At 37.8% G+C, this 13,676-nt stretch overlaps 1 protein-coding gene across 1 annotated transcript in view; it reads left to right on the top strand.

Annotated features, from left to right (window-relative positions):
* The window catches only part of LOC309665899 (uncharacterized protein), a 561,943-nt gene that overhangs the window by 447,420 nt on the left and 100,847 nt on the right, over nt 1-13,676 (top strand). The window contains exon 10 of the mRNA XM_082472769.1: nt 11,375-11,456. Coding sequence (XP_082328895.1) covers nt 11,375-11,456 — 82 coding nt within the window. The remainder of the gene's footprint in view (nt 1-11,374; nt 11,457-13,676) is intronic.

The following is a 13,676-nucleotide window of genomic DNA, read 5'->3' as shown; positions in this document are numbered from 1 at the left end:
ACCATAATGTTAAAAAGCATGAATTTGAGTTATTACTTAAGCTTAAATGAAGAGAAAAAGAGTTAGGAAGACAAAGTTCCTCTTGCACTTTCACACTGCTGTTTATTATAAATTTTCTACATGTTGTAGAGACATTAAACTGTGTATTACTTATGAAAGAGTTTTAATCTAATTGGACACATTCAAGTTATATTAAAAATATGTTTCCGTCTATTCTAATTGCTTTAAAGAATCATTGTAAATTTAGCACACAATAGTCATTAAGTTTTTTAAAAATTCTTTTAAATTTTGACTCAAAAAAGATAATTCAACTACTTTGAATAAGTAGTTTCTCTCTTTAGCCAAGAGCCAACATCTTGTGTAAGGGTGAAACACCATAGACATCGCCATTAAAATTAAAAAAAAAAAAAAGTCCCATCTCATATATTAGATAACATTTTCTGAATATTCTGGCCAATTCATAAGATAGAAAATATAGATATAAAAGACATAACTTTTAGAAGGAAAAGAGGAATTTTTATGAAAAATATGTTATGATTTATTAAAAACAAAGCAAAAATTACCTCATGAAACAACTGTAATTATATTTGATATCTCTTAAATGAGGAATGATTATTTTTAATCAATAAAATTATTTACTTAGAAAGCCAGTGAGAAATCTTAGTATCATCAAAAATTTCACTAAAGTTATGGGAAATATAAAAAATTAATCACTTTTAAATCACTATAAAAATGTTAAAAATATAAAAATCTAACATTATGTTCATGTTTATGGCAATATATAACAGTACACCTAGAATAAATGTAAAAGAAAACATGCAGCTATTGTAAGAAGGAAACTACAAACTTTTTTTTTTTTTGAGATTTTAAAAGATTTGCCTGCATGAAAGGCTGAACAACATGAAGATATCAATTCATCCCAAATTGATTTATAAGATTAATGTTATTTCAATTGAAATAGTTCCTGTCTTGAACTGGATTGATTGGACTCTCTTGGATTTTTCCTACTCTAGTGGCTTAGAAATTATGTGTATTACTCTGTTCTTCTAGCATTTTTCCTTAAATTTGTAACACAACAATGTAAACATGTTTGTCTCTCAACATCCAGACGTACTTTATCATCTCTCCCCCAAGAGTAGGTCACTTTAATCCCTCATCTACAATCGCCAACAATTCCCGTGTTCAGTTAAGATCATCTGAAATTTTAGTTCTATGTTATTTTTTCAGAAAGCTTTAAAATTAATTTGCCATAATATTCCCAACCACTTTATTCAAATTTAGCTATAAATTTTACCACTGCCTTTACTCACCATAGATTCTTGTGAGATACAGCCAGAAATATTATTATTTTTATATGACTATTCACAGACTTCTCCATGGCTCCTGCCCACTCCAACCCCACGCACTCTTAAAAGTATTATTCCATCTTTCCAAATTCATTCCTGATGTGCGTTGATATGAAGTTGACATCAGGATAATGGGTAGGCTGAAAAATAAAGGAGTGCTTGCTTGCTTGCTAATTTATATTGGAGAAGGCAGGAAGTTACTCTAGAAAGAAGGGGGAAAAGAAGTGGACTCAAATGGGGGCATGGACATGGTGTGGAAAAGATTTTGGAGAGCTTAGAGAAGAGAGAGATTTTGGGTTGGGGGGGTGAGCTAGCATATGTGGGAGATACTGAGAAAGAAAAAAAAAACAGGGACAGAGGATTTTAAAAAGTTTTTCAGTGCATTAATAAAAGAAACTTCAGAAAAGATTTTAGTTGCTTTTAATTATATCTCCCTATTTGTTTGCTTGCTTGTTTGTTTCATCATTGTATCTTTGAATGTGACTCCCCATTGAGATTGGACCATATGATGCCTCAGCTTGATATGGATTATATCTGTAGACCATTCTTTTCAGAAATTCAGACCAGAGAGGGAAACCAAACTCCTTTGAAAGGCACCTGAGAAGGTGTCAAAAGCTTCAATTGATGGAGCAGTTACTTATTATAACAAATCACCTTGAAACTTAGTGGCTTAAAGCAACGAACAGTTATTATTTTACATGAGTCTGAGAGTTGGGTGGGAATTTCTTCCAGCCCGGGTGGGCTTGGCTTGGCCTGGCCTAATTCACATAAGCAGAACAATTCCAGCAGCCTCTGTTTTAGTTATATTTGCTATTGTCCCACTGGCCAAACCAAGTCACCTGGCCAAGCCCAGAGTTAGTATGGGAAATAGAACCCACATTTTGAAGGGAATTGCTGCAAATCACTTTGCAAAGGGTCCTGGATAGAGAGAGGGGAATGATTGAGGGCCATTTGTGTAATCTGCCATTTTTAGTGAGAGAATATGTTAGTGGGACAGTTTAGTTAATTCGAAGGCTTTCATACTTAAACTAAAAAGCAACTGACTGAAGAGCTAGAACTACCAGCATTGGGTGTGGGTAGAAGAACTCAGGTGGCCCAGGAGATGAGGTTTGGGGAGGTACTGAACGGAGAAGGTGAGGGAATTTTTTTCTCTATATCTTTGTCTTACCTCATTGTGGCAATAAACACTGATCACCTTTATGATTTGTAAAATGGAATCTAATAACGCGTACCTATTAGTTTCCTAGTGTTTCTGGAACAAATTACCACAAATTTAGCGAGATAAAGCAACACAAATTTATCCTCTTACGATCCTAGAGATCAGGAATCTAAATGATTAGGCAAGACTGTGGTCCCTCTGGAGGCTCCAGGGGAGAATCCATTTCCTTGCCTTTTCCAGCTTCTCGAAGCTGTCCACATTCTCAGCTCGTGACCCCACATCACTCAACCCTCTGCTTCAGTTCCATCCTCTTCTCTGACTCCATCCTTCCCGCCTTGCTCTTGTCCGGACCCTTGTTGGTTACATTGGGGCCATCAGATAATCCAGGGTAATCTCCTCGTCGCAAGATCCTTAACTTAATCACATCAACAAAGTCCCTAAGGTAACATAGTTAGGTGCTGGGGGATTAGGATGTCGACATCTTTGGGGGGCCATAATTCAACCTGCCACAGTGTATTTATTAAATTAATTAATTAATTTTAAAGGTCCTCAGGGAATCTGATATCCAGCTAGGTGAAGGAACCCTTGTCCTAAGATACTTCTCTGATTATAGTCACAATTTTCTCTGCTCAAGTAATTTTTCCCTTCAGAAATTGCTAGATGGCTGCAATTTTCCTAGTGAATCCACTAGGAGATGATGCCACAGAGACATAGCCATTGCCATTGTTTGTTTCTGGGGAGTTTATTTCTTACCTCTTCCTATACAACTGTAGGTATCTTCTCAGGGTGTCCATGGTTTTAAGACCTGTCTTCTCAGAAAATCTTCCCACAACCTCTATATTATCAGGCCTAAATGTCCATCCACGTATTACCACAAGAACCTCTAGGAAGCTGTACACTTAGACAAAATAATGTTTACGTTGGTATTGATGGGGTTTTTGTTCTCCATTAAGGGACTCGTTTTGCTGTTTCTTTAGAATAACTGGACTTAATTGAGCTTAACCTCATGAGGGAGATCTTATAGAAACCAGACCGTGTCTGTGGCTAGCCCACCTCCCGACACAGGGGTATCTGGCAAAGAGAAATAAACTTCACATTTGGTACACTATTACTATCAAAGCACAACTGCAGTTCCCTTCTGACTGAGCAGCAACGCATCACGTAAGTTTTTCCACAAATAGTTGGTGGCACTCTCATATGCTTACTGACTACATGGCAGTATCCAAACCCTTTGCATGGAGGAGTCTGACGGTAATATATTCTGGTAAAGTGGACTTGGGGAATTAAGTAGAACAAACATAGGGCTATTGATTCCAAAATTAAGTTGATTGCCTTGAAATTCCATTTTTCCGTTTGCTCATTATTGTCAGCAAGACTGAGACAGATTCGCAAGCCACTCTGAGAGTGCTGGCCTCCTAAGTGGCAGCCGCCACCATCAATGCCCATCTCCTGGGGAAAGTACAAAATTTAAGACTGAGAAGGTAGAGTTTTCCTGGTCTGCAATTCAAGACATTTTAATTGAAAAAATTAAATCTATACAAATTAAGTATTCATATCTTAAGCTGTGATGAGAATCAGCTTTATTACTAGCACTTACTTCCACTGACTTTAAACATAACTTCACATTCGTTCTCCCAGGAAAAGGGGTCTTTCTTGTGTGCTATGATTGTATTTCTTAGGTTTCCAATGTTGACAGTGTTAACGGGTTAATAATCAGGGAAAATACCCCAGATCTGCTGGTACCTTGATCTTGGACTTCCCAGCCTCCAGAACTGTGAGAAATATTTGTTGTTGAAGCTACCCAGTCTATGGTATTTTGTTTCAGCAGCCCGAGCTGACTAAAACAATCCTCACAGTTTTTAGAGCCTTCGCTTTAGATGGCCACTCTGCCTAGAATCATCTCTCTCTGATCTATGCATGGCTGGCTCTTTCTCAGTATTCAGAACTCTGTTTAAGTATCACCTCCTGAGATAGGCCTTAACTGATATCATCCAATCTAGAGGAACTGTCAAGACACACTCTAAGTTTCCCTAATTTAACAAACTACTTATTACATATTTACTTTCTGACACTTTCCTTTTTTCAGATGTATACATTTATTTTTATTGTCTTTCATGCCCAATTATAATATAAATCCAAGAGAGCAAGGAGACAGTTTGTATATTTTGTTTACTACTATGTCTACAATGCCTAGAAAAATGCTCAGAGCATTTGAGCATTCTGGAAACATTTTTTAAATTAATGAAGAAAGCCAGAATATCAGGCCAGCGTCAAAGGTAGCCAGCTATCGCATCCTCTTTTCTACTTTAGAACATATTCTCTAAAGGCATAAGTTGAGGGTTTTACAATAATCCATGGGATCTGAAGTGGAAAGTAATATCTTTTCTTCAATCTTGCATTCACTCTGGTAATAGGATTCTCAAGACTGTGTGATTCAGATATCCTCAAGCATTTGAGTTACTGCTTATCTTTGCCTACACAGCATCTAAAATTGCCTCCCCAGATGGCTTAATTGGTTCAAATATACAGCAGAGTTCCCATACCAGGGTCCAAACCCTGCAGCCAACGACTGCCAGGTACAAACCTCGAGTTGGACCAGCTGGGTCTCTTGTACTTTGCAGCAAGGGAGAAGCTCACCATGGGGACCTGGGAGGCATGTCAGTAGAGCAGTGATAGAAAGGATTTCTTACGGACTTGAGCTGGTGTTAAGTGATTTGGGGGAGAGCTCAAGGAAGCAGGGCTTTGCTCTGGGTTGGATGCTCTCAGGAAGTGGGGGTAATTTTATGATTGTACATCTTAATCATAACTAGATTAAGGGAAGACTAGAATGAGGCTAAGGCTGTCATTGTTTCAGAACAGCAGTCACTGCTATCAGCTGGGAGAGGGGACTTTTGGTATTTTGTGGTTTATGCAGTAACCTTATTTTCATCTGGGCTTAGAAAAGATTATGAAGTTTGTTTTATTTTTTTCGTTTGGTGTCACTTTATCACAAAGAGTGACTTATCGGATCTAGAGCTCTGGGAGATTCTGAGAACGCCAGGGCCTAACCGTGAATGCCAGGTCAGCTGCTAGCCAAACGGAGACCCAGCTGTCAGTGTCAGGCCGGTTCCCCAAGTCAGGGGCCGCTTTTCTTCTTTTCACCAGCTGCCTCAGAAATAATTGCCCCCCACCTCCCCATGTCCAGCTCACACACGTGCTTATGTTTCGCTTTTGTCTGATCATAGATCAATCATGTAGCGAGGCAGCTTCCACCCCACAGATGCTGCACAAGCCATTGTTACTTACCCCAGAAAGACCTAAGCCTCTCTCCTCCAAACGTGACTTTAGGTGTGGCTGTTCCCTGAGGTTTCCTGGACCTCTCCCAACACAGGTATGGAGAAGGTTGGAGTTGCCTTGGGGCAGGAGGGTAAGGGCCTAGGCTCGAGTAGTGACAGTGTGGATGTGGAGAAACTGGGCTCTAGGATGTTAGAGATTAGCACTCACAAGATCATCACAGAAACCGAGGATATGGACATGGCTAGCTTAGGAGACTGGGTACCAGTGATGTTATTAACCAGCATGGAGCTTCCAAGTCCACAGCAGGTTTGGGAGGAGCTGATAATTTCTACTGGGGACATACTCAGTTATAGAAATGGCCTGTAGGCAGTGGAGGGTAGGAAAGGGTTTAGCGCTGGGACTCATCAACAAGGGGGACGTAGAAATGAGAAGTGGCTCTGGAACAGACTCAAATAAATAACGAGCATAAAAGAGAAGCAAAGTATGAGGAGTTTATCCAAAATGAAAATCAAAGTTAAGAAAGGGCTAATAAATATGAGCTTAAAAAAAAAAAATCAAAGGCATCTGAGAAGTCAAAGACTACGAAGACCCAATAAATCGTGGCCATATTTATTCATTCGTTTATTCAAGAAATATTCATTGAGCATTAGGTACCACGGGCTATTCAGACACTGGAGGTAAAGTAATGGGGGAAAAAAGAAAACAGGCAAAAATCCCTGCCCTCATAGAGCTTACATTCCAATGGGGAAAACAAATAGTAAATAAAATAAACAACTAAGTTAATTGAGATGAGAAGGTAATAAGTATTTTGAAGAAAACTAAAATAGAGAAGGAGAATGGTTGGAGCTAGAGGTATGGGAGGGACGTTTTCAGTTTTAAGTAGAGTGTTCCTCAACTATTAAGTAGCCTTTGAAGAAAGATTTGAAGTGAGTGAGGGATTGAGTGATGCAATTATCTGGTCAGATCATTCTGGAAAGCAAGGACGTTCTCACTGCTGATATTAGCTAGACCAACAAGAGAAGGTTAGCCTTGCCCGGTGCCTTACATATAGCAGGTACTCTATGTAGATATTCAAACAACATATACACGTGACAAAAGATTGATTTGGAAAAATATTTAAATATTTAGTAATATCTTCCTGGTAGAATGCATATTTAAGGGTTGCAACTGAACAATTTAAAAGATCTTTAAGGGACATCCCTGGTGGTCCAGTGGTTAAGACTCTGTGCTTCCACTGCAAAGATCTTTAAGAGATCTTTTATTTCCCTTCTTCTTTTTGAGAGTAGGTATCAGAGAGATACCTCATGTGTTAGGTATTTGAAGGATTAGAATGTGGGTGCTTAGTTCAATCAGCTTGGGTTTTTGGGGGGGTGATATTTTGTTCTCTTTTGCTTCAGTCCATTGTTTCATCAAAAAGAGCTCATAAACATTACAGTCTTATTCTGATTGACAAACACGCAGAGATTTCTTATGGCTAAGGTGTCTAATATAAAACAGGTCTGTATACACAGGTACATAGGCAGTTTATAACAAGACTGTGTTAAAAGTTAAATGTGTCTTGATTTTTGAGAACTGAAATATTTGCTTTTCTGCCAGCGCCATGGAGAGTTCATAAATGATGGAAGTACTTTGGCTTTCAGAGAGATGCTATTTCTTTGCAATGCTATCTCTTTGGGGAACAAATATGAAAAATAAAACGTGTCATTTTACATGATACAGAGTCTTTTTATTGTCACTTTCCTGGCTTTAAAAACGAATGGGACAAGTCATAAAAAGACATATTGTAGGTGCAGGTTCTGCCTTAAATTTAGATATTCTAATGGAGTGTACAATTCAGTGAGTCTTTTCTGTGTCACTTATTTTTCCCATTCCTTATCCATGGGCAGAGTGACCTGGTAATAAAGCACTGAACTGTGAATAGGATGATTTATTTTTGGGTGACAGCCTTTCTCAGCTTGTAGCTCTTGGAGATGATGATTTTCCTACCAACTTACTCCACAGGAGTGTTGTTAAAATACATCAGATTGAGCTCTGGGAATTTAATAGAAGTGACTGAGTACACAGATGGCTTTAAGGACCATTTGCCAAATTTTCAGAGTTTGCAATCATAATGATCAATTATTTATTTATATATATATATTAATATATGTACATAATTGATCTATAATATTGCAGACTTAGAAACTGATACTTAAAAAAAAGTTAATGGAACCACACTGGGACTGCTCCATACCAGTTAGGATGGCTATAATAAAAAAGACAAACAGTAACAAGTCTTGGTGAGGATGTGGAGAAATTGGAGCCCTTGTACATTGCAGCTGAGAATGTAAAATGGTACACTGTGAAAAAAACAGTCTGACAGTTCCTCAAAAAGTTAAACATAGTGTTACTGTATGACCCAGCAATTCCTTGCCTATGTATAACCCCCCAAGATTTGAGAACATGTATCCATGCAAAACTCATATACAAACGTTCATAACATTATTCATTATTCAACATTGTTCATAATAGCTCCAAAGTAGAAACCACTCAAATGTCTACCTTATGAATGGATAAATGAAATGTGGTATATACATACAATTGAATAATATTCAACCACAAAAAGGAATGAAGTGCCGATACATGCTGTACCGTGGAAGAACCTTAAACGCATGCTGAGTGAGAGAAGACAGACACAAAAGGCCAGATATTATATGACTCCATTTATATGAAATGTCCGGAATAAGGAAATCCTTAAAGATGAAAAATATATGTTAATATTTGCCTAGGACTGGGGAGTTTGTGGGTAAATGGGAAGTGACTGCCAATGGGTATGGCATGTTCCTTTTAAGGGTGATAAAAATGTACTGAAATTACATAGTGGTGACAGTTGCACAATTTTGTGAATATACTAAAAAAAGCATTGGATTGTACAATTCAAAGGATGAATTTCATGGTATGTGAATTATATCTCAATAAAATTGTTATTTTAAAAATGTTTTAAATCAAGGACTTGACATTTGGTTGAATATCAGATGATATAAAGGAATAATTGTCAATTTTTGGTATGATAACAATATTGTGGTAATGTTTTTAAAACAGGTCTTATGAAGATACCTTACTTATGAGTAAATTTTTTAAAAAGTTAATTGCAAGCCCCTACTGTTAAGGTAGTACCCTGTTGCTGGACTTCCATCACATGGACATGGTGGTCACGGACTCCAAATCCCAACTTAGAATGCTGTGATCTTGAGAAAATGACTTAGCTGCTGCAAGACTTAGTTTTCTCTTCTATAAAGCGGAGATTGTTATTGGGATTGAAAACTCCCAGGGCAGTTGTGAAAGCCAGTGGTCAATTGAGAGATAATAGTTTTTGTTGTTGGCAGGGCAAGGGGTTGGAGGAGGTGGTGGTTAACTTTATTACACTGATTCTGACATATTTTTTCCCATTTGAGCAACTCTGAAATTAGGATGCATCTACTAATCAATGGCATATCATAGTTTAATTGGCAATATTTTTCTTTCTTAGTGCTACATAAAATAAAGAAGCATTTTACATTCAAATAGCTACTTAGACTCTATGAAATAACAGTATTGCTAGTATTATAACCACTGCCCTTACTGTTGCAACATAGGTGGTTTTGTTTTCTCTCCTTTTAGCCAAATGCTCCTCCTGACACTTTTGGTCCTCAAAGAATATCAATGTATTTCTTCTGTCTTCTCCCCTTTCCCCATTTCTTGTATCTTGTTGTCCCTATTTATTATTCCTTGATCCAACAATTATATTCAGTGTGACTATAGGCAATCAGTTTACACTTCTTCAAAAAAGGTAAATATGTGAGGTGATAGATGTGTTAATTAATCTTGATAGGGGGGAATCCTTTCACAATGTACACGTATAGAAATCATCCCGTTTTGCACTTTCAATATCTTATCATTTTATTTGTCAATTATACCTCAGTAAAGCTGGGGGAAAACTTGCTTAAAAACCATAATAAATAAATAAATGTTAACTAAATGCAAAAGAAAAAAAAGATGATCTTTTAGAAAAGAGGCCATAGCTTGGAAAACAATTGTTCCCAAAAGTGACATTTACACAGGAAATTTCAAATATGTAATCTAGTCTTTATTTTCAAAGGGAAAAAAGAAAAGACAATATATATAAATCAAATATAACCTCTTCCACTTAAAAATAAAACCCAAAACCAGCATGTTCCATATTGGTTTCCTTAGTATCTGTAAAATGAGAATAGAAATAGCTCTACCAATCTTATGTCCTAGGCCCTGAGAATATAGCAGTTAACTGTAGAGACTTCAGATTTACCCATGGGGAGCTTACATTCTAGAAGAGTGGGGAGAGAGGAGCCATAAACTAATAAACATTTGCTACATCAAGTAGTTATATGTGCTATAAAAGTAATAAAGTTGAATAAAGGGGTTAGTGTGTAGTGTGTTACTTTTTTTTTTTTATAAATTTATTTATTTATTTATTTTGGGCTGTGTTGGGTCTTCGTTTCTGTGCGAGGGCTTTCTCTAGTTGCGACGAGTGGGGGCCACTCTTCATCGCGGTGCGCGGGCCTCTCACTGTCGCGGCTTCTCTTGTTGCGGAGCACAGGCTCCAGACGCGAAGGCTCAGTAGTTGTGGCTCACGGGCCCAGTTGCTCCGCTGCATGTGGGATATTCCCAGACCAGGGCTCGAACCCGTGTCCCCTGCATTGGCAGGCAGATTCTCAACCACTGCGCCACCAGGGAAGCCCCCTGTTACTTTTTTTATATAGGGTGTTCAGGGAAGCCTTCTCTGATAGGTAATATTTCAGTGAAAGTAGGAAGACAAATAATCATTACGAAAATATGATGGTCCCCCTTTCTTCAAGGGGTGTATGTTCCAAGACCCCCTGTAGATACCTGAAACCTCGGATAGTACCAAATCTTACATGTACATGTTTTTTCCTATACATACATACCTATGGTAAAGTTGAATTTAAATTAGGCACAGTGAGAGATTAACAACAATAACTAATAATAAAATAGAACAATTATAACAATATGCTATGTAAAAATTACGCGAATGTGGTCTCTCTCTCGCAGGATCTTTTTGTACAAATTTAATGCCTTTTCCATCTTAACTAAACACTTATCGTACACTGTGGCCATAACTTTTGCAGCCTGAGGTGCGAAAGCAAAACTAGCATGAATTTCTTTTTCCGTCTTTACAATTTCATGGGTAGAAGATTAATTCTTACTGTATCTCTTAGCAACCTCAGCATACAATTTTTTTCTCTCCTCAAGTCAAGAACTTTCACCTTTTCACTTGAAAGAAGCACTTTGTGGCTTCTCTTTGATACATCGGAATCTCTAGCATCACTACTCTGGCACTTTGGGGTCACTATTACCTAAGGTAAGGGTGACTTGCACACAAGCACTGCTGTGCCTCCACAGTGGATCTGATGACCAAGAACACTACCAAGTGAACCACGGGCAGGACGTGCCGGACAAAGGGATGATTCACGTCCTGGGTGGGATGGCATATGATTTTATAATGCTACTTAGAAGAGCACGCAATTGAAAACTTATGAATTGTTGATTTCCGGAATTTCCCATTTAATGTTTTCAGAGCTCGGTTGACTGTGGCACTGAAACCATGGAAAGTGAAACCACGATTAAGGGGGGACTGCTGTACTCCGTCAGCTGTAAAGGTAAGGAAGTGTTTTCTCTCATCATTCTATAGAATTGTTGTGTTCTGAGTGAGGCCCTAAAAAAAAGGCTTAGGCCGAGCTCTCTGTCATGAAGTTCGTGGGCTTGTCTGAGAGGCAAGAAGAAACAAGAATTGCCAGACAGTACGACAACAACTAATACAGAAAAATCTAACACTTGTGTGGAAACATATAGGAAGCAGGACTGACAGAAGACTTCGCAGGTGAAATACCACTTGAGTTGAATCTTTAAACAAAATTTTTTTTAATTAAAAATTTGTTTTTAGAGAAAATTCACAGAACACAGAAAAGCACACAGGAAAGAAAATATCACTCACATTTTGGTAGTTTTGTTTTGTCCTTTGACACGTGAAAATGAAAAATAAAAGTCTCTTCCTCCTTACCGCTGGGGTTTGGCTAACTTTTTCTGTCAAGACCAGATAGTAAATATTTTAGGCTTTGTGGGCCAGACAGACCCTGTCACAGTCACTCAACAATGCCAATGCAGCACAAAAGCAGCCACAGACAATACACAAATGAATAAGAGCGTGGCTGTGGCCCAGTTCATTTTTATTTACAAAAACAGGCAGCCAGCTGGATTTGGCTATAGTCTGTCAACTCCTGCCTTACCCCAAACCCCAGAGATTTGTAATAAAAAATGTGGTACATGTCCAATATTTTTTTCTGTTTTCTACTTTAAAACTCAAACAGTGCTTAAGAATTTTTCAGATTAATGGGTCAGGGGAGGAACAGTACACTCAAGACAGATTGAAAGTCACATGCAAAGTTATAGTCATAAAAAGAATGAAAACTAAAAAAGAAAAAAGAAAAGCAAAAGGGAATTCCCGGGCAGTCCAGTGGTTAGGACTCCGTGTTTCCACTCTAAGGGGCACAGGTTTGATCCCTGGTTGGGGAACTAAGATCCCACAAGCTGCATGCTGCGGCCAAAAAAGAAAAAAGAAAAAAAAAAAAGGGAAAAAAACCCCCGAAAAAACGAACTAACCAAACAATTCACAGACTATTCGGAGAACAGAACTAATCATAGTTGATATTGTTAGACCTGGTGTTTCACAAGCTAAATCACACAGCTCCTGTGTAATAATAAAATTAATGACAATTTACTGGAGGGGGAAAAGGATGAAAAGAAATGACCAGAGATGTCTCAATTTTAACTTTCACCCTCACTGTGCTTTTTGAGTCTAAGTTACCCGTGGCAGGAAGAAGTGTTCATACTTCCAGTTATTTCTCAGCGTTCAGATGTGAATAAAATGATCGTAAAGACTTTAACATCCTCATTTCCCCTCGGCTCCAAGGACATTTCTAAAGATCTTCTCTGATTCTGCCATAGGCTTTATTTTTTTAACATCTTTATTGGAGTATAATTGCTTTACAATGGTGTGTTAGTTTCTGCTTTAAAACAAAGTGAATCAGCTCTACATATACATGTATCCCCATATAGGCTTTTAACTCAATCATATTTACTCCTGAATCTTAACATCCATTAGCTTCTCTGACACATGGGGGTTTTTTGTTTGTTTGTTTTACACTTGAGATGATCTGGAACCTTCTGAGCGACTTCTGTTGCCCTGCATATCTGCTAAGACTTTCTTTCCAACCACCCCTAAGTTTCTCTTCTGCTACCAGTATGGCAGATTACATAAACAAAGCCAAGTAATGATATACAACCCTTAAGAAGAAAATTTCTCAGTAGGAAAATGAAACCAAAAAGCTGAGTGTTCACAGGACCTTTTAGAACTGCTCTTATGTCTATGGGCAAAGGTGTGTCTTATCTCTTGATAAGAATTTATCTTTATGTGATCTTAGCAATTCAGGCATCAGAAACATAGGTTTGAGTTCTTACTTTGTAGTTGAACAAATCACTACAGTTCTCTGTACCGCATCTGTAAAATGGATATTTAACTACTTCATGGGGTTGTGGTATCAAAAAACAACTTGGGTGAAAGCTTGGACTGATATCCAGCAGGTCATAGGTGCTTAATCACTATTAAGCTCTTTCATCTCCCTTAATTAATATGTAGTCTATTTGCATGTTGAAATATGGCTTCACATACCAAAACATGGAATACCAGTTTTTATCCACAAGCATAGAATTATTTGATGTGAAAGTAACTTAAATAGTTTGGGTTTTTAAAAGTTAAAATAGCATTTAAATCATCTTGAGAACGAAAGAAGAAAGGGGTAGGGGAATGAAGGAGAAATTAA

Source organism: Balaenoptera physalus, assembly GCF_965194825.1.
Source record: "Balaenoptera physalus genome assembly, chromosome: 8".
NCBI classification, from domain to species: Eukaryota; Metazoa; Chordata; class Mammalia; order Artiodactyla; family Balaenopteridae; genus Balaenoptera; species Balaenoptera physalus.
This window is presented reverse-complemented; position numbering and strand designations above follow the sequence as displayed.